Source organism: Anomaloglossus baeobatrachus, chromosome 11, assembly GCF_048569485.1.
Source record: "Anomaloglossus baeobatrachus isolate aAnoBae1 chromosome 11, aAnoBae1.hap1, whole genome shotgun sequence".
Taxonomy (NCBI): domain Eukaryota; kingdom Metazoa; phylum Chordata; class Amphibia; order Anura; family Aromobatidae; genus Anomaloglossus; species Anomaloglossus baeobatrachus.
In genome coordinates, this window is record NC_134363.1 from 165,181,219 (window position 1) to 165,206,196 (window position 24,978).

At 42.5% G+C, this 24,978-nt stretch overlaps 1 protein-coding gene across 5 annotated transcripts in view; it reads left to right on the plus strand.

Annotated features, from left to right (window-relative positions):
• The window catches only part of NCAM1 (neural cell adhesion molecule 1), a 490,562-nt gene extending 471,882 nt beyond the window's left edge, over window positions 1-18,680 (plus strand). For 3 of the 5 annotated variants that reach the window (XM_075328365.1, XM_075328367.1, XM_075328366.1), the window contains 4 exons: window positions 777-984; window positions 2,298-2,414; window positions 3,611-4,357; window positions 9,636-18,680. In XM_075328365.1, the coding sequence (XP_075184480.1) occupies window positions 777-984; window positions 2,298-2,414; window positions 3,611-4,357; window positions 9,636-9,756 (1,193 nt within the window). In that variant the 3' untranslated portion in view covers window positions 9,757-18,680. The remainder of the gene's footprint in view (window positions 1-776; window positions 985-2,297; window positions 2,415-3,610; window positions 4,358-9,635) is intronic. The other 2 variants (XM_075328368.1, XM_075328369.1) reach the window with 1 other exon arrangement.
• Window positions 18,681-24,978: the final 6,298 nt, after the last annotated feature.

The following is a 24,978-nucleotide window of genomic DNA, read 5'->3' on the forward strand; positions in this document are numbered from 1 at the left end:
AATACAGTAGGTAAGACAGGATCCACTATTCATAATAGGTGATGTCACAGCTCACCTCCTCCTCCTGTACAATGACCGATAACTCCTCTATATACAGTAGATAACACAGGACCCACTATTCACAATAGATGATGTCACAGCTCACCTCCTCAAGTACAATGACTGCTAACACCTCTATATACAGGGGATAACATAGGATCCACCATTTACAATAGGTGATGTCACAGCTCACCTTCTCCTCCACTACAATAACCTTTGCTCAGATCAAAGAATATGTAGAAAATACCTGTATAGAAGCCACTAAGTCAGAGTCAGTTTATTTCTGTTGATCTGAGTGTTGAGTAGAACAGGACGTGTGAGTCTAGTCTCGGTCATCCCTGTTGCTTATGAGGCGCATAAAGACATTCCTTGATACAAAGTATGGTGGCTCTGACTTCTCGGAGTTCTAGGCCTATGGCTAAAGCTTATGAAAAATTCCCACTGTTTCGGGTTTATTGCATTATTCACCTTTTATTTTCCAACAGTTTACCATATTTGCTGAGAAATCTATAGTTATGTTGTCTTGACTTATTGTCCTCATCAGACGAGAGCCGCCCAGTCCTATCCCCTCAGGCCCAGCTTTCTATTTCCTTCAGACATATTGTGCTGGGAAATGTAATACACGATATAAAGTCATTTACTGCCAAGACGCGTAACATCCGCTCTGATGAATACTGATTAAGATTCCCGGACCGGCCACATCTAACCACCTTCTCCACTTCTTTTTCTTCCTAAAGCCACCACCAGTACCAGCTCCGGTTTGGGTACAGGAGCCATTGTTGGCATTCTCATCGTGGTCTTCGTTCTTCTGTTGGTGGCCGTGGACATAACTTGCTACTTCCTCAACAAGTGCGGTTTGCTCATGTGCATTGCGGTCAATTTTTGCGGAAAAGCCGGTCCCGGGGCCAAAGGCAAAGACATTGAAGAAGGAAAGGCGGCATTTTCGTAAGTGAATTTTAGTTGGTAGCTCAACTCCCATTTACATCAATTAGACTGAGCCTCTAAAGCCTCCCAGGACCCCAACTGATTATGTTCATCTTTAAAGGGAACCTGTCACCGGATGTTTATAATACTTATCTAACGGTTGGTGCGGAGCAGACTGGTCGGATAGGCGTCTCCGATCTCTGGGTCCGCGCCTCCTCTTTTGGCCATCTTTGTCCTCCTTCTGAAGCTAGTGTGGATGACGCGTTCTACGTTATTTACACTATCCGACATTAAGATCCCGCGCAGGTGCACTACAATACTTTGATCTGCCCTATTCAGGGCTGATCAAAGTGCGCCTGCGCAGGACCTCAATGTCGGCTTGTGTTTATGACATAGAACGCGTCATCCACACTAGCTTTAGAAGGAGGCCGAAAAGGGAGAATAGAATGGAATGGAGACGCCCATCCGATCAGTCTGCTCTGCATCGGCCGTTAGGTGAGTATTATACACATCCGGTGACAGGTTCCCTTTAATATTCACCAGTTGAGGTGGGTCTTAGGGTTTGTCTTGACATCCAGGGGCCTACTAAAGCCCCCCAATGATGCCATGTTGGTTTTCCTCTGAAGACCAGCCACAGGTTGGTCCTCAGAGAAGACCATAATTTTTATGATGTATTGGAGCATAGAATGTCCACAATCAAGAAATAACAGGTTCAAGGCTCCGATGAGATTGAAAATAAAAGTGAAAAGTAAAAAACGTTTGTAAAAATATATATAAAAAACCATAATATGGCTATGTCGATTGAAGAGTAAAAAGTTATAGCTCTTCGAAAAGGGGGAAAGAAAATGAAAAAAATAAAATTGGTGATGTTCTTAAGGGGTCAAGGAACATAGTCAGCCATTTTTCTATATAACTGTGTTGCAATATATATATATACATAGTGGTCCAAAAGTAGGTGGACAGTATGTGTGATAGGGTTATTAAACATGGTGTAAAGTGAAACTGACCCTGTGCACTTAGCAACCAATCAAATTCCACCTTTCATTTTCCAAAGAGTCTGTGAAGAATGAAAGTTGGAATCTGATTGGTTGCTAAGGGCAACTGGGTCAGTTTCACTTTACATGATGTTGGATAAACCTATTACACATACTGTCCACCTACTTTTGGACCACCCTGTATATATATATATATATACTGTGTATATATATATATATATATATATATACTGTGTGTATATATATATATATATATATATATAGTAGTGGATTATAAATGTTATTTTGTTTTCTTGTTGCCAAGATAATAGTAAAGTGTGTTTTATGTTCTCTACACAGAAAAGACGAGTCTAAAGAACCCATTGTTGAGGTGCGAACGGAAGAAGAGAGAACACCAAACCATGATGGAAGCAACCAGACAGAACCCAACGAGACCACTCCACTTACAGGACCTGAGTATGTGGGGATAATTAGGGTTTAGGCACAATTAAAGCTGGCTCCGACTCTTACCTGGAGCCGTTCTCACGGCAAACAGTTTTCTTCTGAGAAAGGGGATCTGCATTCATTTTGATTTAGGCTTAATTTTTTTCCGGTTTCTTGCTGATTGCCGGGGGTCTGACCTCTGGGATCCTTAGTGATTTCCAAACCCAGGCTATGGATCCTGAGAATTGGGCTTTGCAGACCCCTTTTGGCACTTGCTCAAACTGCACTTTGTTCATTGTTTGTGGGACTTCCAGAATTAGAGAAGCTCTGTAAGGAAAGGAGGTAGTTGTGGGAAGAAGCCCTTTACGGGAAACATCTATAGATTGCCATTTAGGTACAATATTTTTGCTAATGCATCTCCGCTTTGGATCGGAGACTAAAAGAAGTTTGAATGTAAAGTCTAAAACCCTCTTTAGTTTTCATAGCTTCACCGTCACTACACAATTTGTTATTTTTTGTGGAATAGGTTAGGAGTACTTGCCAACTTTTGCCAAAACTCTTTCAGGAGGTCACAGATTGTTGCCCAAAATCTACATCCACACTTCTTTCTGGGCCATGTCCTCATCATGTATCTTCTGCGCCATATTTTATCAATGCCTCCAACACAGAAGAAATTATCAAGATGTGCTGCTTCCCGGTAGAATTCGCTATGCACCCAAGAGATTTGCAAACTCTGAAAGGAATGTTTTGTGCCCACAGACTCGGGGATGTGTGAAATTATAGACTTACCCTCCCTGGGTTCAGTTCGGTTTGCTGCTCCGATCTTTGTTGATTGGCTACATCGGTGACGTCAAGTTCAAAAAGCTGGGCTTAGAGTCTCAAAGTGATGTAGACTGCACAATTCACTAAGCCCAATGACTGTCTGCAGCGCTGTAGACGTGATATCATCCTTGCAGCCAATCAACAAAGACTGGAGCAGCAGCAGCAGAGAGGGAAGGAATGGCCGGTAGGAACGCCAACTAACCCAAGCTAAAAAAATTTCCTTTTTCATCTTGCTTTTCTTCAGATTTGCTACTAACAGTGTTTCCTTGTCTATATCTAGTAATCACTTGAGTGTTGCTATAACTCTGTACATGTGTTTATGTGGTTTACTCTCTTATGTATCCGTCACTTGTTTTCTTCATTGTCTACTTTCTCTCTTTCTCTCTCTGCTCCTTTGCTTCCCGCAGGCATGCAGCTGACACCACAGCCACCGTCGAGGATATGCTGCCATCCGTCACCACCGTCACCACTAATTCAGATACTATCACAGAAACCTTTGCCACAGCTCAAAATAGTCCCACAAGCGAAAGCACCACCCTCACCTCTAGTACTGCTCCTCCACCCCCGTCTGCTCCTGATTCAAACTCATCACAGTCCGCTCAAGCAACTCCCACCAAAAAAGAGGCACCTAAACCCCCAACACCTGCTCCTGCTGCTTCTCCAAAGGTTGCCCCTCTGGTAGATCTAAGTGATACCCCATCTACTAACAGTTCGGCTAATGCTGTAGCCAGTCAAGGGGGAGTTTTAAATCCCAGTTCCGCCACTGCTGAAGCCGAGGCTCCCAAAGCCACTGCTAAACCTCCAGCGATAGTCCCAGCCAGTACCACGAGCCCTCCAGCTACTCCCGAACAAGTGAAGCAGGCAGCATCGGGGGCGAGAAGCCCTGAAAAAGAAGCAGTACAACCCAGCACAGTGAAAAGTCCAACGGAGGCTACCAAGAATGAGGCAGCTTCCGTCAACAATACAAAACCCGCCCAGGGTGAGGACTTTCAAATTGATGGGGGTACCTTCAAGACTCCAGACATTGACCTTGCAAAGGATGTTTTTGCAGCTCTTGGAACTTCTTCTTCTGCCGCTGTGGGTAGTGGGAAAGCTCCTGAGTTGGCTTCTTCCACTACAGACACCTCTGTACCGCCTGCTTCATCCAACACCGAGTATGGCCTCTTTTAATCCTCTTTTGTTTGTTACGTCTCATGTTGTCGTTTTGCTTTGTTGTGCTCTGCTGATTGTTTCTAACCTTATTGCTATTGTTTAGCCAATTTCTTAAATGTGTCCCCCTGGTAGTCTGATCACAATTCTTGCTTAAAATTTGATAGGTTTGTGATCTAAGATTAGAAAAAAGTATACTAAAACTGAGCATTGTATCATTAGCCTATAGTATTCAAGGCCTCCAAGTAGGGTCATGGAGGGGATGGATTTTTAGACATCTTCAAAAAATACAAAAATATGCCATAAGGAATCTTCTCCAGACTCCAGTATGCTGCTCCGACAGCCTCCTCCAGAAATCACAACCACCAGTGTTCTGACCCTGCAAGTCAATCAGTGGTCACAGGAGACTAGTAGCCATGACGTCTCCAGTCGCAAGTCAGCAACACCGTCAAAGTGGCCGTGTCAGGACGGGGAGTAGACTCCTGCGGTGATGGTAGCTTATTGTCGTCTTTATCCAGATGACTTTCTTTTGTGAATTTTTGACAGATGCCGGAAAACTATTTTAAAGGGGTTCTCTATACAAACAAGTTATCGCCTATCCAAAGGTTAGGTGATAACTCATTGATAGGTGTGGGATCAGCAGAATAGGGCACCTTTATCCAGTGGCATAACTAGAGTTCAATGGGCCCCTGTGCAAAATTTGGACCTGAGAACCACCCCCCTTGGGGTACAGGATAATTACGCTGATAATTGGCTCTTAACGTCAGCACCCAACTTTGCCATACACCAATATCCCAATGTAATATCTGATATTTTATTGCACCCTCATAATCATTCATATATTAAAATGCAACCTCCATAGTTATTCATATATTATAATGCACCCCCAATGTTATCCATATATTATAATACACTCCTCATAGTCTTCCATATATTATAGTATGCTACCCATAGTCCTGCATAAAGTATAATGCACCTACATAGTTTTCCATGTAGTATTGTGTAGCCCCCATATAGTATCATGCAGCCCCCATATAGTATCATGCAGCCCCCATATATTATTATGCAGCCACCATATACCATTATGCAGCCCCCATATTCCTCCATATAGTAGCATACAACCATATTGTTTAATGCACCCCCTTAATCGTCTGGCCACCATGATTAAATACATACTTCTCCTCGTGCTCCCGCGGCTCCGGTCCCCTCAGCGTGTCCACTGTTCTGCCGCTCTGCAAATCTCAGCACAGAAGATGGCAATTACGTCAGTACTGCACTCTGTGCTCAGATGACACATCAGAGAGCAGACACAGCGGGAGAATGATGAGAGAGAGCACAACGCTCACTCCCTCATCACTGCTGTCAATTGTATCAGCATCGTACATACCAATATAATTGAAAGTGTGATCCTCAGCAGGGAGTCCATGGGGGTGGGCCCGGTGCCAGCACTGGCATTGGGCCCTACAGTGGTCCCATGGCCTGCTGCCATTGGCGGTACGCCACTGGCTGAGGTCCTCGGACCCCCTGAACCCACAGGCCCTGTTGCGATGGCGACCCCTGTGACCACAAACGTTCTGCCCATGCCTTTATCCCCATTGATCAATCGCAGTTCCATTCATTCCGTTTGGGGCAACCATCGACTTTTTCAGTCATCCCCAATGGGAATAAATGGCACGGCGGTTGGGCATCTGATCTGTTGCTCCATATTGTAACAAGGATAAAAGTTCTTCGTCTGGACTAAAAATGTATGGTCAGACTCGGACTGGTCAGTAATGGATAGCTGCTAACTTGTTTTCATTGGACAACCCCTTTAAGAATAAATGCAATTGTAGCAAGGGCCGTATCTTCTAATGAGCCATATAGCTGTAGGATCTTCACATGACTTGGACAGATTTTAATCCTATGAAAGTTAATACGATCCTAAAGTTTTATTAACTGAAACTAGCATACCCCTGTAAGGAGCATTTGAAAGTTTCACCTTGCATGCTTATGATGGCTGCCTGAGCAGTGTCTATGAATTGTGATGGCTTCTGTCTCTAAAACAGTCAGGCCTGCTTCTTTCAGAAATTCTGATTTTACACCTTGCTGAGATCCAGATATAAGGGAATTGTATGCTGTTTTGAACCCAGACTTGTTATGAAAACCTTTTGTGTTTGACCTTTTTTAACCTCTTGTCTTGCCACCTCCATTCTTACCTTAACATCGGGCAGAAAGATGACCCTGGTACAGTGGTCACATCCGTAGTCTTGTGTCCACCAGGTGGGAGTCATTAGAGTCACCGCCTACCTGCTAAAATCCACGACACCTTTTCTGATTTGTAGTCCCGGTGCAATGCCATCACTAGAGGTATCGGGGAGGCCATCAGGTAGGAGGAGGTTCGCAGGGTTCCCGTCTGGCAGACACGGGACTACTGATTCTCACATCTGGTGGACGCGGGACTACTGATGCTCCCGTCTGGTGGACACGGGACTACTGATGCTCCCGTCTGGTGGACACGGGACTACTGATGCTCCCGTCTGGTAGACACGGGACTACTGATGCTCCCGTCTGGTGGACACGGGACTACTGATGCTCCCGTCTGGTGGACACGGGACTACTGATGCTCCCGTCTGGTGGACACGGGACTACTGATGCTCCCGTCTGGTGGACACGGGACTACTGATGCTCCTGCCTGGTGGACACGGGACTACTGATGCTCCCATTTTGCGGATGCGCGGATACTGATGCTCCCGTCTGGCGGACGCGGAACTACTGATGTTCCCGTCTGGCGGACACGGGACTACAGTTGCGCTCGTCTGTCGGACACAGGACTACTGATGCTCCCATCTGGCGGACACGGGACTACTGATGCTCCCGTCTGGCGGACACGGGACTACAGTTGCGCTCGTCTGTCGGACACGGGACTACTGATGTTTCCATCTGGCGAACTCAGGGCTACTGATGCTCCAGTCAGGCGGACACAGGACTACCGATGTGACTACTGGACAAGGGTCCTTTGATTCCATTCACTTATCTCAATTTGGTTATTTAAAACCAAAAATTGGTCATTTTTGAAAGAAACACATCTTAAAACTTTGCAAAGCGAAATTTCATGATAGTTATTGGTATTTTCTTTGAACTATTTCAACTAAATACTGCAAGTGTAATCAGAACTGCAGAAATAGGACAGCGGTGACCAAAGAGTCAACTGATTGGGGAGAGCGCTAGGTGTATGCAGTTTGGCTCCCATCTAATCATTTAGTCGGGAAAAAGTACACCCTCCTTGAATTACATGGTTTTAGGTATCTGGACATAATAAAAAATAGCCAATCCTTAGGAGCTCTTAAAATTAGATTAATATCAACAATAAACCTCATTTGTTTTTTTTCTTAGTCTATGCCCAAATGGAGAAGCAATGTGTGAAATATTAAAGAGGTTGTCATGTTCCAAAAAATGTTTATCTTGGCTGCGATTTGTTAAAAAAACAACAAACCGTGCTGTACTTCCCTTCCCCAGGTCCACGTGTCCGCCGCTGCTCAGCATGTGTGACATTGGCTTTGGCATTGACGTCGCATCTAGAGTGCAGCATCCAATCAGTGAGTTCAGAGGCTCTGAAGGAGATGTTCAGAGCCATTGAGCTCACTGATCAACTCATCAATGTAACATCAGCACTACAGGCAATGCCAAAAACTGGAATTAGTGATGGAGACTCAAGGACTTGGGGAAGGTAAGTATATTGCCAAATATTCAAGATAATGTTGCCAGGAGTGAACATCCCAGCAAATTTAACTCAAGAGCAGACTGTGCAATGCTCAAAGAATTTGCAAACAAAAAAGTCAAGAGCTACAGCTCAGACTCTAAAGGCCTGTTCTTAATAGTACAATTAGAAAAAGACGGAACAAGCTTGGCTGGTTTGGAAGAATTGCTAAGTGAAAGCCTCTTCTTTCTAAAAAAAAAACAAAACACGACAGCACGGCTAAACTTTGCAAAGTTGCGTTGGAAGAAACCACAGAATTTGTGCATCAATGTGTTTTCGACAAATCAAAGTAAAATGGAGATGTTTGGCCATACGATTGGTGAAAATACCTTATAGTGGTGGATGGGTGATGATTTGATTTGGTTTTCAGACACCTTGCAGTCATTGGGTCCACCATGAACTTCTCTACATAGCAAAGTGTTCTAGAGTCAAATGGGATCTATCCAAAATCTAAAGCGTGACCGAAACTGGGTCATGCAACAAGAGAATGATCTCAAGCACACCAAAAAAACTACATCGAATTGTTGTAATGGCTCAATCATAATCCTGACCTCAACCCAAGAGAAGAAATACTTGCAACGAGACCTTAAGAGATCGGGGCATAAACAAATGTCTGTAACCTTCAATGAAGATAACCTGTACATCAATGAACATAACCTTATAAAGAAGCCAGTGCCTGATGTTGTTTTATTACCTCCTGATACATAAAAACCATACAATTCAGTATTATCTTTTCAGTTATGGAAGGAAATAATATAAGCTCCTATCTTAGCGTTAGAGGGGATCTTCTGGATTTGGTAGATATGGCCGATATGTCAACTGAATCCACTGATTTTGGTGCCCCCGGAAATACATTACATGGATATGTTAGATTCCAACACAGTTGACGCCATTTATAGGGCTTGTCCAGGAAATAAATAAAAGGCTCAGACTGGACAAATAGAATAAAAATGAAAGAAGTAGTACTCATCCTCACCGATACCCCACAGCCTCCACTTCGGTGCTTTCCCAATGTGTTGAGATGGGACCAAGGACTAAAAATCAAGGATCGTGCAATGTATGGAATTGGTGGGGATGAATACTACTCAGAATTTTTATTATACCAGTCCTTGTCTTTCTAAAATAGTTGTCATCCAATGGACAGGCCCTTTAACGGGGTCAAAAATAAAAGAAAAACAACTTTTTTTCTAGACCCTGCGCTCCCACTTTTGGACATGCCCAGTTTTGGGCATAGTTTGGTTAATCAGCTTAGGCTGGTTTCACATCTCCGGTATTTTGCAGGAAGCCGGATCATTTACAATGGAAGCGCCACACCATGTGGATCCATGCGGTTGTGTATGAAGCATTTGTCCACATGGTGTCGCGCTTCCATTGTAAATTAATGTACCTGTACTGCATTTGTGCCAGATCCGGCTTCCGGCAAAATACCGGAGATGTGAAACCAGCCAGTTCAACCAAATGGAACTGGATTGTAATTCCAAACACAACTGATTCACTGGATCTTTTTTTGTTTTTCTGATCTCATCTTTTTTTTTTTTCGTTTGCAGGAAGGCCCCTTTAGAAGAGAATTCTAAGCCAGAGGAATCAGACAGCAAGAGCACCCCGGCAGAAGTGAAAACAGTCCCTAATGAAGCCACTCAAACAAATGCAAACGAGAGTAAAGCATGATTCCTCCGAGAGGGTTGCGGGTGTGTTACATGGGAAGGGGAAAGTGGATACTAAAAAATAATGTTTGAAGAGCCTCATGCTAGCCATTTACAGATTGAGGTTCATACACACAAACACGTCATCATTCCTCTCAAATCTTGGCCTTTGTTGTTATAATTATTATTATTTTCGTTCCGTTGAGTTATTTTCTTTTTTTTTTTTTTTCTTTTCTTTGAAGAAAACCTGTTCGTTTCGTGAGACTGTAGGGAAAAAAAGGTTCATATCTTGTGTACACACTCTTTATGAACAAAGTCTGCAAAGAGATGTCCCGAAATAAAACGATCAATCATCAGTTATTTATCACGCGGGAAGGAAAAAGGTTTAGAGAGATAAGTTCATAGAGCTGGGCTAAGACCTTTATCAATCTGGGTTGTCCATGTCAAGGTCTAGCAAAAACCCTTAAGATCCTAGGTTGTTTTTTGTTTGTTTTTTTTAGTTAATACGCTATGTAAAAAAAAGTCTTTGTATGTTTTGCCCTGAACATTTGGTCTTTTGAGTTGTAGAAGCCAGTTCGACTTGCATGGTCGGCGGTGAGAAGGTTTACATGTTGGCTGTCACATTCTACTGTATAGGAAAATAAAATTTGGAGAAGATGGAAAGTTATCTCTGTGTGTCTTAAAGTCTTTCACAATGTCATATTAGCTGACTGGTTATTAATAGGTCATGGCCCGAAACAAAATATGCTTGGTGGCTTAATTGCGTGTGGCTAAGTCCTTAAAAATTGACGGAAAATTCATTCCCCGTGTTTGTTTCTGTCCATATTGGATTATCATTATTTGAGCTTCATCCAATAGAAAACATTGATGCCTTGGTTATAATAAATGATGGTGGGCATTTTCTAATTGATTGTAGGGAAGGATTAATGTCCAATGTGTTGGCCATCGTGGTTTTGGCACACCTTGTGGAACATTTAGGGTCGTCATCGACGAAGAGTGGATGGCGTATAGGTTAGTACCCCAACTGGTCTTTGTCTAACCAGTTGACTGGTCATAGGAGAAAGGGGAAACCTTTTGGTTCTTAGTTGGAAGCCCTATTTCGGAGAAGGAGGCCAAACAATGATGGTAACAGTGGTTGAGTGATTATGATTTGCCGTTGACAGAATGGACCATGGACAGTATCTGTTGCCGTGATCATAGACCTCGAGCAGTGTAATCCAACATACTTTTTCCTGTGTATGGTCCTAAGGACCTTGAGTCCAATATAATCTTGCCAACTATTGCTCTTCATTCTTCTATAAGGTCTATAAAGGATGTATGTCAAACGTTGGGCTTCAAATGTGTTATTGTGTCGGTACATCCCAGTAACAATATGTCTCACACGCAAAGTGTTCGTGTATGCTCTCTAGCACCAATGTTGTTGCTGTAGTAGATAGGACTGCTTCGAAATATGCTTTCTCCATTTAGACATATACTCTAGCAGTTTAGCGGCTCCTTAGGATATTGTGTAAAGCAGTGTTTTAACGACATCACTAAATGGAGGCGGTCATTGTCTTTTCTTAAAACAACATTTCTGAAGTTGATTTTGGATTCACAAATGGGACCACCAAGACGGAAACTGGAGTATATTAATACCCTACATGGTACCCTGTTAACCAATGACCTCATTGGCTCCAAACCTCCATTGACAACATTATTTCCTTCCTATTGTTCCATGAAATAAAGGATCTCAACTACTTATCTGCTCAAAAATTGGATTTGCCTTCAATCAGTTAGTGACGTTATCACACTTCGATGTATTAACAGGGAAGTGAGAACGTAGAAATTAATGCCAAAGTCATGTAGTCAGTGGAAATATCTCTTTGCTATTGAAATTTTTTAGTTCTAGGCCAAAGTGGCTGTTTAAGCATATTATATAAGGGTTTGGATGTGCTCCAAACTAATATACCTTAATTATGAAAGCTCCACTGATGACCCCATATCGGAAGATCGCAGGTCATGGAAGAATCTCATCCACTTTGTTCCGGACACAGGAGAGGTCTTCCTTTTTTTGCCAGACCATGGCCAGTGATGGGGGCTTACTGCCTCAGTTGAAAAATTAACCCAGCCTCCTTCCATGATGGAGAAAGTGGTTGGCTTAGCGATAAAACTGAATCAGACTGCAAGAATTCTTTATCAAGTGCTGGCGGCGACAAGGGAAGAATTATAGGTTATCAGAACCAAATCGGAATTGGAGCTGCCGGCACGGAAATTGAAATTGTTCCCCTATTTCTCAGTGTAAAGCACATCAAAATAATTTGTTTTTATACCACTTTTCAAGCCTTCTTTTAAGGTTTGTGGAGCTTTAATGACCAATTATCTAATTTCAGCTTCTTTACGGCATCTTTTGAAGCACATAGCAAAACTAAAGTTAAGGTATATCCCTGATATCATCATATGTTAGGAGTAGCTCTCAACATTTCAGGATACAATTAGGCTAAAAAAAATGCCCCATATGGCCAAACCTTTGTTAATGCAGTGCCTTATGAAAAATTGTGGAAGTCGAAATGAATGCTGTGGCCTTAACGTTTAATCACGGAGGTCATGCAATTTTGTGAACTCAAAGGCAAGCTACCTACATTTCTTAGGACTAAGTGACCTAGGTTGGGCATTATGGACCTTAACAAAGTCATTAGTTCCCAAGGTTCCCAGGAAATTGATTTTGGTTACTCGATTGGTCAAGTTTTAGTAACTTTTTGCCATCAAGTACTATTGAACAGATACGCTACATGGACAGAAATTCCATAAAAAGTCAGTTGGTTTTGGGTCCAGTGATTAGTATATAGATATTATTTCCTAAATTATAGGCTATAAATTAGTCTTTACTAAAGGGATGGTATACAGTTTGTTGTTATGATCAGCCATGGTGTCCCTATTTTAAAAAGTTTTACAACTGTCAAAATGTAAATGGAGTCATTTGGACACTGGTTGATATGATGAAATTAAGTGTCCTAAAAAGATCATAAGGACATGGTGACATCATAAAGAGAAAGTCCCCCACAGCTTCATTGACGTTGGTCCCCTGCAGCTTCATTGATGTTTGTTCTCTACAGCTTCAGTGACATTGGTCTCCTACAGCTTCATTGATGATGGTCCCATACAGCTTCAATTATGTTGGTCCCCTATAACTTCATTGATGTTGGTCCCATACAGCTTCATTCACTTTAGTCCTCTACAGTGTCATTGATATTGGTCCTCTAGAGCTTCATTGACACTGGTCCCCTACAGTTTAACTTACGTTGGTCCTGTACAGCTTCATTGACATTGGCCCCCTACAGTTTCATTGACGTTGGTCCCCTACAGTTTCATTGATGTTGGTCCCCTGCTGTTCATTGACCTTGGTCCCTTACAGCTTCATTGATATTAGTCCCCTACAACTTCATTGACGTTGGTCCCCTGCAGCTTCATTGATGTTGGTTCTCTTCAGCGTTATTGGCGTTGGTCCCCTATAGCTTCATTAACGTTGGTCCCGTACAGCTTCATTGACGTTGGTCTCATACAGCTTAACTGACGTTGGTCCACTACAGTTTCATAGATTTTGGTCCCCTACAGCGTCATTGATATTGGTCCTGTACACCTTCATTAACGTTGGTTCCCAACAGCTTCATTGACGTTGGTCCCCTACAGTTTCATAGACGGTCCACTGCAGCTTCATTGACGTTGGTCCCCTACAGTTTCATAGACGGTCCACTGCAGCTTCATTGACGTTGGTCCCCTACAGTTTCATAGACGGTCCACTGCAGCTTCATTGACGTTGGTCCCCTACAGTTTCATAGACGGTCCACTGCAGCGTCATTGACGTTGGTCCCCTACAGTTTCATAGACGGTCCACTGCAGCATCATTGACTTTGGTCCCCTACAGTTTCATAAATTGTTCACTGCAGCTTCATTGACGTTGGTCCCCTACAGCTCTATTGACGTTAGTGCCCTACAGCTTCATTGACGTTTGTCCCCTACAGCTTCATTGACGTTGGCTGTTCGGTACACGACTATTTCCAAATCATAATTTTGCCTTGCAGAATTGCTGCCACTTCTGGGAGTAGCCGATGTTGCATTGTAAAGCAGGAATGGATGGTAATAAATGACACCCAACTCTTAAATTTTGGAGATTTGGCTTGCGGAAATTTAGCTATTCTGTGAATGTGAACCCTTTGGTCACACTTTTTCTCCTTCTCAGCATTGCAAAGAACCATTTTCCGAATTTGTATATTTTCTGTTTCCGTACGTAGGATGCCAAATGTATATTTTTGCTTTTACGTTATATTTCGATTTGCAGTATTGGACATGCACATTTTGTTAGATTATCTTTTATATGTTGTTCTCCATGTTTACATTTTGTTTTCTTTTCTCATCCTTTTTACATTTTAGCATTTTTTTTTTTTTTTCCGAGGGTTTGTGTAACTACATTTTTTGTTAAATAGACATGATATATATAAATATATATATATTAGATTATTAGCATGCGTGCTTTGCAATGAGATGTTTTTTGAGGGGGAAAATGGATGTTTACAATAGACTTGGTCCTGTCTAATTTCACTAAGGTAAAGTCAAAATTATCACACAGCTCAACGTTCAGCACAAATATTACACTTTTAAGTCCAGTTAATACTCATATATGAAAAATAAGTAAAGCCCTTAAGTCTCTAGCTCAGGTTGCCCCAATTCTCCTTCTCCATGAACCCAAGATTCCTCTTCCAATCAGAATTGCTTCACAAATTAGGGAAGGGTAGGCCAAATTATATCAGATTGGAAAGTTGAACACGTGCAAGAATTGGGTCCTTGTTTCCTAGATAATGGTGGCATGCTCCAAGAGAAAGCCCCATTTTTGTTGAGCCCCACGTGCCATGCTAAACCTTCCATAAGCACAGCATGATGAGGTGCAGAATAGACTTTAGATAAACCCAAAATTAGCTGTGGGGTGTGGTATCTCCCCAGAGATTATTATGGCTATGTAATGCTAAAATGTGCACTTCAGAGTACTATATGAATGTCCACCATGAAGATGACCCTGTGTAAAGACATCCTTTATAGTTCTGGTACTTAAAGAGTTAATCCTAAAAAAAAATCAAGTTATCCCCTATTCATAGGGTAAGATATAATTTGCTGATCATATGGAAGGTCCAACCTCTGAGACCCCCAAGCGATCTCAAAATCGGATTGCTGGAGCCCCATCGTGATCGGAGCCGAGTCGCACAAGGTCAGCCACCACGCCATTCGTTGTCTATGTGACTGCCAATTGTTATTTCTACCAGTCCCATAGACTATGACTAAAACGTAGGAAGTTAATTAGCACCCCATTCCTGGGGGTTTCAGAGCCCCATTCCTCCTAGTGATCTCAAGATCAGATTGCTGGAACTCCATCTTGAATGGAGCCAAGTTGCGCATGCGCAGCCACCACACCATTCATTGTCTACCAGTCTCATAGACATTGATTGGAATGTAGGAAGTCAATTAACACCCCATTCCTGGGTGTTCCAGAGCCCCGTTCCTCCTAGTGATCTCAAGATCAGATTGCTGGAACTCCATCTTGAATAGAGCCAAGTTGCGCATGCACAGCCACCACACCATTCATTGTCTACCAGTCTCATAGACATTGACTGGAATATAGGAAGTAGATTAACACCCCATTCTTGGGGGTTCCAGAGCCCCATTCCTCTTCATGATTTCAAAATCGGATTGTTGGAACCCCATCTTGAATGGAGCCAAGTTGCGCATGCGTAGCCACCACACCATTCATTGTTTTTGGGACTGCCAAGTGTTATTTCTACCATTTCCATAGACAATGACTGGAATGTAGGAATTTAATTAGCACCACATTCTCGGGGACAACTTGATTTTTTGGCGGGATAACTTTTAAATATTAGAAAATAGTCTTTTCCGATATTAGCAAATACTGGAATTGTAATGTTAACTAGTTTGTAGACATCCGGTAAGCGATAGAAACTCAACAATATCCTTCATATTAATATAAAATGCTAGTTGTTTTCCAGAACTGTCCATCTACAATGGCTTTAGAAGTAATTATAGCGTAAAGGAAATGGACACATCCACCACTTTAGATGTTCCTTAATTAGCCGAAATGGACAATGGCTCTTGGTCTGGCGGGACTCTGTTCATCCATGTAATACCACGTTTCTCCTGTAGCGGCCGCTGTAGGTTAAATGTATTGTCCGCTATATCTTCTTCCCGGAAAAATTAACTGTTTTCACATTAAAGAGATTTTCTCCTTTAATCATTGTGTATACTTGTTCGAATCGAGTGCAGAAAATTACCGTGTTTGTTTTACGAGACTCGCTTGCATGGATACGTTGCATATGAGAGTTATGTGCGAAGCGCGTGGGACAGTCTTATCTTGTAATATAATTGGAGATCACCACCTCGTCTGTTCACGACAGATTCAACCTATTTTATGTATCGGCTAATGACTATCTGCCAAAAAAACCCCTTTCATTTAGTGCCAGCTCACACGTGTGTATAGTCTTAGAAAAACTTGAACATAATATTTTTCCTGTTTAATCATTCACATTACTTTCGAGCAGGAGACCGGAAAAAAAAAACCCATTTCGAACACACACCTCTTTTTCATACTATAAAACAATTTGAGTATGTTTGATTGATACTATGTACTTTTCATTTCGTTTCAAAATTATCTTTGGTAAGGAAATAAAATGGAAAAAAAAAATAAAAAAAACAAACAAAAATTTGTATTAAAATAATTACAAGGAAAAAAAACCCTTTTCCCCATTTTGCTGTCAGCTTGTGCACAGTAAACGCGTGAATATTAGTGTGAAATGTGTTTTTTGTCATAGTATCAGAATTAAAAATAATAAAAAAATAAATAAAAGCATCAAAAAAAGTCTAGTTTCTGGTGGAGGAACAATAGTTGGTGGGAATTACGGCCTAGAAGACTTTCACGAATCCTTCATACGGTTCCTCAGATTATGTCAAGATGACAAAGTTCTGCTATAGTGTGTTTCCATGCCTTTAACAGTGAATGAACATTTGGTTAAAATGGAAAAAATTATTATTATTTTTTCTTTATATTACGTTGGCCTCTGGAAAGTGAACAGCGCTAAGTAAACTGTGAAAAAGGTCTTGTCACAATGCTACGTGTTTATTATTGTTTATATTTTTCTCTCCTTATTTTTGCATTTTGGTTAATGCTTAAAGGGATGAAAATGGAGGGATTTGCTTCACACTCAATACTTTAGTTACATTATCCCCTTCATGTTCTCCCAAGGAAAGTTAACATTTCATGTCCTTCAACCTTGCCAAGATATAGGCAATCATCTAAACTGGTCATTCCCAACCATGAGGGAACCGTTAAAAATAGTTTCCACTACCGAGGACCCATTGAGCTAATCGCAACCATGGTACTCTTACCGGGGAAACGATTGAGCTAATAGTAGCCATGAGGAACATCAGTGTACCACGGTGCACTTTTTGGGAAGCTCTTATGTCTCATGTTTAAGATGTCACCAGTAGAGATGGGACAGTCGATTTTAAGGACAACAGATTGTCAGCCACGTCAGTAATCCGTGTGCGTCACAGCCGGCTAATCAAAAGAAGGGCCAAGAAGGCCAAAAGATGAGATTGGCAGGTCTCTACTGACCTGGCCAATGGATTGCAATCCTGTGGAATCATTTCTCCCATCTCTAGTTCACCAGCAGAAATGGGAGAATCAATTCAAAGGTCAACAGACCATCAACCAAGTTAGTAATCTGTGTGCGTCATGTCCTGCAAATCAAAAGAAAGGCCAAGAAGGCCAAAAACTAAAGAGATTGGCAGGTCTCTACCGGTCACTGATTACTAACCTGGCCAATGGGTCGCAATCCCACAGAATCGTTTCTCCTACCTCTAGTTTACCAGTAGAGATGGGAGAATCGCTTTGAAGGTCAATGAACCATCAATCATGTTAGTAATCTGGTTGCGTCACGACCGGCTAATCAAAAGAAGGGCCAAGAAGGCCAAAAGACAAAGAGATTGACAGGTGTCTACTGGTCACAGATTACTGACTTGGCCGATGGATTGCAATCCCGCAGAATCATTTCTCCCACCTCTAGTTCACCAGTAGAGATGGGACAAACGCTTCGGAGGTCAACGGTCCATCAGCCACGTTAGTAATCTGATTGCGTCACGACCGGCTATTCAAAAGAAGGGCCAAGAAGGCCAAAAGATAAGGAGATTTGCAGGACTCTACTGGTCACAGATTACTGACTTGACCAATGGATCGCAATCCTGTGGAATCGTTTCTCCCATCTCTAGTTATCAGTTCTAGAACTAATTGCTACAAGTATGTAGTTAAGCAGCTGTTCGGGTACCATGTTGGTCATCGTCCATTGGGTAGAGGTATGTCCTCCATGTAATCTCAAAAAAGCCTTCTACTCTATCAATGATTTAGGAAATTATGCATTGTGCTTCAGGATCATAATGATAGCACTAGAAAAATTGGATTCTTACCACTGATTTTGGGGACCAAGAATATATACACACTTGTCCTGTATGAGTACCTATGTATTATTCTGTTAGGCACCGTATATTTATCTGCAGAGGAGATCACGCTTGCACTGCATCCTTTGGATTGTCATCCTGGGTTTTTTTTTCTGTGATGACGAAATACGTACGCTCAAGATTTTAAGTTGAGACATTTTGTATATGACACTTGGGTTAAGGCCCAACTTTTCCGGTGGGCCGATTGTTTGCAGTTCAAATGCCTCCATTCACATCCCTACCCGATTATCCCTACTTCTGGGGCCTTCTCTCTTGTTAAAGAAAAAAAAGAAACTTTTTACCAAGTGAATCATTGACTACCAACTTTATTCCCATTCTCACTGCTGTAAATACTGAGTACTAACGGAGAACTTTGCATTCTGTCAAAATACTTGTGTTCAATAAAAGTTACAAAAAATGGTTACTTTGTCACCGGTCTATTTTTTTTGTCTTGTATCCCATTAATATTTAAGGAGCAGCAGATACAATTGTCAGATCAGTTGTGTTTGCACCATCCAGTAGGATAACAAAGTTTTTCCTCTGGGGCTTTTACTGCAGATTTATGGTGTTATGTATGGAGGCCTCCATACATGATGAGTACTTTGATGTTGTGCTCGAATTGAGGAACAATATTGTAGCACCCATGTGGGCAGTCAGTGAGTTAAAAGGGTTGTCTTGAGTACAGAAGGAAATAAAAGCCTATATTCAGCTGATAAATCCCCTGCTGCCTCGAAGGTCTCGAACAGTTTTTGTTTACCATGCTACATGACATGATGACATGACTTTAAGTCCACAAGAAAGTAATGAAATGGTGGCACTCACCCATGATGATCAATCTTTATTTTTTCACATAATAAGAACCAGCAGGTGGGTAGGTATGAGACATGTACAGGCGACGAACGTTTCGCTCTAAGCTGCGACTCTACAGATCGTGCAGGAAACGGCCCATCCGCTTGTTCTTATTACATGAAAAAATAAAGACTGAATATCATTGGTGAATGCCACCGCTTCATTACTTTCTTGGGGACTTCTGGACTTTCTCCTTATATCTTGTTGGTTGAGCAACATCGGAGTCAGCCGTGCTTCACAGTGAGTTCACCATTCTGCTTTTATTGGCTCAGGGATTGTGCAGCAGCGCCGGTCACGCACTTGAATAATTACAGACCTCAGCAGCGTACTGTGATGCAGGCTATTGTCACTTTTTATGGACAAGCCGTGAGGCAGAGTCAGCAAATCTGGGGTGAAAAATCAGGAATGTACATCAAAGGCAGAGGGGCAGAAAAGAAAACGGGTCACTGTGACGGGGTATGTGACAGAGCAGGCAGGGACACCAGGCCGATGAACAATCCAACAAGTTTTATTGAGGCAGGGAGCATAAAACATCCAATATCCAAATGGTTCTTTTGAGTCCACAATGAGTCCACACAAAGAAAACAGATCCGGTGGCGCCACCCAGCAATCCGACGCCAAGGAAAATGCAACAACAGTCCTTAGATGAGTTTCTTAAATTCGGTAGTGTGACTGGGACAACACAATCCCACGTAGCAGCTGATCTTCAATGTCCCATAGTCCATACCTGGGCACCAGGATCTGCCCTCAGCACAGATCCTCGCCCTTCAGCCAGCAAAGCATCAACCAACTGAACATGTGGCTGATTCTTCCACCTCTCCTTAGATCCACCCCCTGGAAGGGAAAGGGTTCACACCCACTTTTGAGTATGTGATTTTATATGGAAAAGTTTCCAGGAACTACAGGCTGGTATTGGTTGCGTCCCATGCAGAGAAGAACAAAGACACAGTCGCCCACTAAATGTTGACTTAGGCCTGATTACATTGAAGTCTAGACACATAGGCCGAGGAAGGACACCGTTACAATACTGCTGAAGGCTTGATTACATTATGGTGCAGGCTGGGGGGACACACTGTTACAGTCACGGTCTAAGGCCAGAAGTAAAAAATAGTTATGGATCAAGAGAAAAGAGGCTAGGCAAACAAATAGTAAAAGGCAAGGTCGGGCAGCAACATATCAGAACACAAGGCACCCACATCACCGAGCAAAACTTTGACTGGCAGGGGTTAATACTGACAATCACCCCAAAAAGGGGACACCTGGAGGAAACCCAGCAGGCCCATCCTCATTGGCTGCTTGGCACTCCTAAATAGCATGAGGATAATTTGCACTCCCCAATTCCAGATTGGGTGTCTGAGGTATCCTTTAACAATATGGACAACCCAGCACGGCCCCACCAACTAAGCTGTCAGTGAGCAGTGGATTCATGACATGCATAGCTTGGGACAACTGAGGCCAGTGAGTTGCTACAGCATTCATATAGGTAGAGAGATGATCACTGCACCAGCGTGAGCAGAGACCGGTGGGGACCAAGGGAGCAGCGGAATTGGAGCTGAGTTATTAGAAGATGATTCCTGTTCATACTGTATGAACTGCATAGAGAAGCGTTCTCTTCTCCAGAGCCCACAGCAACTGTAGGGTAGATGTCTGGCTACAATTTAAAGAGGATCTGTCACTTGCCTATAATACATATATTTTTTTAGCTGGTGTAATAGCCGCTGTTCTCCTGAATCCGGCGCTGTTTTTCTTTAGCTCCTGGGCCTCTCCGTTCCTGCGATATGGCCTCCTCTTCAATGGATGTAAATATTGTGTTTTTAGTCAAGTGGGCGTTGTCCTCCACCCTTCTTTGAGATTCTCCTTTAGTACCACACCTTGTTGGCTGAAAGGCCTAGATTTATACATATCAGATAGGAGGCCATATCTCAGCAACGGAGAGGAGCAGGCGCAAAAGAAAAATAATGTCTGATTCAGGAGAACAGCGGCATTTAGAGTTTCCTCTGTATAAAGTAGGAATCAACCCTAGCTGGGATCAGTGCTGAAGTGACAGGTTTGAGAAGTGCTTCAGCACGCCCAAAGCACTTCAGCCTCATTTGCATGCAGATTTCTCAGTTATAAAGGAACGGACTGGCTAGCTGAAGATATGCACAAACTGCAGTCCTTAATATAGTTGGATCCTGGTTATTCCCATTTGGTCACTTTAAACATTACTTAATACTGTACTTACCACACTGTAACCAATGGCTATGAAATACTGTTAATACAGTGGGTACGGAAAGTATTCAGACCCCTTTACATTTTTCACTATTTCATTGGAGCCATTTGGTAAATTCAAAAAAGGTCCTTTTTTTAAAAAAAAACAGAAATATCACATGGTCATAAGTATTCAGCCCCTTTGCTCAGACACATATTTAAGTCACATGCTTTCTATTTCCTTGTGATGCTCCTTGAAATGGTTCTACTCCTTCATTGGAGTCCAGCTGTGTTTAATTAAACTAATTGGACTTGATTTGGAAAGGCGCACACCTCTCTATATAAGACCTCACAGCTCACACTGCATGTCACACCAAATGAGAATCATGAGATCAAAGGAACTGCCCAAGGAGCTCAGAGACAGAATTTTGGCAGGGCACAGATCTGGCTAACAAATCAAATTTGTCCCGGGATAGTCAAAAGTACGTATAAAGTGAAAAAACAATCCCTTTAAAAAACTATTTTATTTAAATATTTCTTAAAATTTCCCAAGTGATTCACCCGTACAACAGATATCAAGGGTAGTATGAATATACACCAGGGATGCCACCCCTAATCAAAGGATGAAAAATATATACAATGATGATGAAGAACAACAAGATTGGAGTCTGGGGTCCCACAGGGGGATTAAAGTAACCCTGTTATTGACCTACAACTTAACTCCTTCCTACCAACGGAGGTAATACCGCCTTAACGTAACTGGGCGCCCCCGTTCCTCGGTGGCTATCCCTCACTTACCCTGATAATTTCCTACCATATAAGGACAAATGGGGATGCCTATGCACAAACACTAAAATTATTGGTTGGCCATTACTAAAGAAATTATTACCAAGGATAGAACAATATACAGCAAGTGGCAATAAAGTTAAAATTTAGCTTTTAATTGTATCTATTAAAAACGACTTAAGGTCCAGTGTTCACCCGTGCAAAAAACACAAAATAGACAGACAATGACAAATTGGGTATTCAATTCCAGGAGATATTTAAAACCTCACTGAAAAGAAATATATCAGATATCAATTACTCCTATGGTGCCTCCTCATAAAAATGCTCTCATCCAAAGGGTAGTGCAATTACACAAAATATCTGAATTTTTACCTCAAATTGCCGTTTTTATATCTGGCAGAAATAGGGTATCATATTTCCACCCATCCTCTCTGGCAGAAAAAATGAAATAGATATTACCTTAATTGGGACATGAGGCACAATATTATTTTAGCACAAAGGTAATAACTAAATTATGCTCAATGCCCTCCTTTTTTCTTCCCAACGCGTTTCCTCTTATCGATTCATCAGGGGAAATGTTTTTGGAGGCTATAATGTGGAAAAAGACATAATGAGCTAAAGACCAGTCTAAATGGTGCTAAGGTAGAGTACAAGCAGTGCTATATATGTCCCCAATTCATAAACTGATGTTACCTTATCAGAGGAGCATGGGACCTATATTGCCCTTGGTGTGAGCTTCCATAACACACCGGGTCTGGGGACCACGCTTCTTGTGGAGTCCACATGGGATAATGGAACCGCCGGTATTTTTATTTCCGGCCCTGAATAGCCTCATTTTGAAAATCGCGCAATATGTGATAATGGTCACATGATCGCCGAGTCAGGGTACCGCGTCATACTAGCTTACCACGTGACCACCGCGTCATGAGTCCCGGTCACATGTCCAGGTTAGTTCCTGGTCAGATGCATGCTGGACCATTGGGCTCATGATCACAGTGACGCGGTCACGTGGTCACTATTCCCCCCCCCCTTTTTTAGGGACTAAGCCTGACCACTGATTGCACAATTATATCTGTTCAGCTATATATATATATATATATATAAACGTCCACTATTGCCTGTGAAACGAAGGGCTGTGGGCGTGGTCTGAACGGAGGTCACATGACCGCGGCTGCCTCTAATATTATTGGTCTATATGCTCTTTGCTAGAAACTAGGCTGGGGGCGCGGCCTGAACAGTGACCTGTGATCATGGGAGTGTTTTTCAGCTGCAGGGACAGGACGACTGGTATCAATTGCAGGAAAGTTGAATGCGGCCAAGTACAGAGATATCCTGGAAGAAAACCTTTTCCAGAGTGCTCTGGACCTCAGACTTGGCTGACGGTTCCCCTTCCAACAAGACAATGACCCTAAGCACACAGCTAAAATAACATAGGAGTGGCTTCAGATCAACTCTGTGACCATTCTTGACCGGCCCAGTCAGAGCCCCGACCTAAACCTAATTGAGCATCTCTGGAGAGACCTGAAAATGGCGTCCACCAACGTTCACCATCCAACCTGACGGAACTGGAGAGGATCTGCAAGGAAGAATGGCAGAGGATGTCCAAATCCAGGACTCCAAGAAGACTCATGGCAGTACTAGTTCAAAAGGGAGGGTGCCTCTACTCAACACTGAGCAAAGGGGCTGAATACTTATGACCATGTGATTTTTCAGTTTTTCTTGTTTAATAAATTTGCAAAAAATTCTACATTTCTGTTTTTTTCTCTCAAGATGTGGGATGAGGTGCAGAGTGCACATTAATGAGAAAAAAAAGAACTTTTTTGAATTTAACAAATACCTGCAATGAAACAAAGAGTGAAAAATGTAAAGGGGTGTGAATACTTTCCATATCCACTGTAAATTTGAAGCATCTATGCAGTTCCTTTCACTCTTTTTACTAAATTCTTGAAAACAACGCACACAGGGTTCATGGAGTTTTGTTCAAAATTCTTATTAGTTTTGTCTTTTAACTTTTTTTTTTACACAGAAAGTATCAACATCCATTACATCCCGGATTACACAAAAAAAACGGGAAAAAATACGAAAAATAAACATGAAAGAGTAGACAATAGGCTAAAAAAATAGGCGCAACTTAAAGAAGAATTTGACACCAAATAAAAAACAAAAGTAGATTAAAAAAATTGTAGCAAATGCAATAAAGGATCAGACCCTTAGGGGTACTTTGCACGTTGCGACATCGCTACTGTGATATCGTCTGGGTCAAATCGAAATTGACGCACATCCGGCGCCGGTAACGACGTTGCAACATGTAAAGCCTAGATGCGCCGATAAACGATCGCAAAAGCGTCGTAAATCAGTGATCTCTGTAGTGTCGGACATTTTCATAATGTCGCACCAATAGGAGATACGATGTTGTTCCTCGTTCCTGCGGCAGCACACATCGCTGTGTATGAAGCCGCAGGAGCGAGGAACATCTCCTTACCTGCCTCCACCAACTATGCGGAAGGAAGGAGGTGGGCGGGATGTTTACGTCCCGCTCATCTCTGCCCCTCCGCTTCTATTGGCCGCCTGCCGAGTGACGTCGCTGTGACGCCGCACGACCCGCCCCCTTAGGAAGGAGGCGGGGCGCCGGCCAGAGCGACGTTGCAGGGCAGATAAGTGCTTGTGAAGCTGCTGTAGCGATAATGTTTGCTACGGCAGCTATCACAAGATATCACATGTGCGACGGGGGCGGGGGCTGTCGCGCTCGGCATCGCAGCATCGGCTAGCGATGTCACAGCGTGCAAAGTACCCCTTAGGGTTTGTTTCCTCGTTGGTGAGTTTTTGATGTTGCAGAATTTTTGCAACTGTTATGTAGGATAGATTTTTTGTGTTTTTATTGCATTTTTGACTC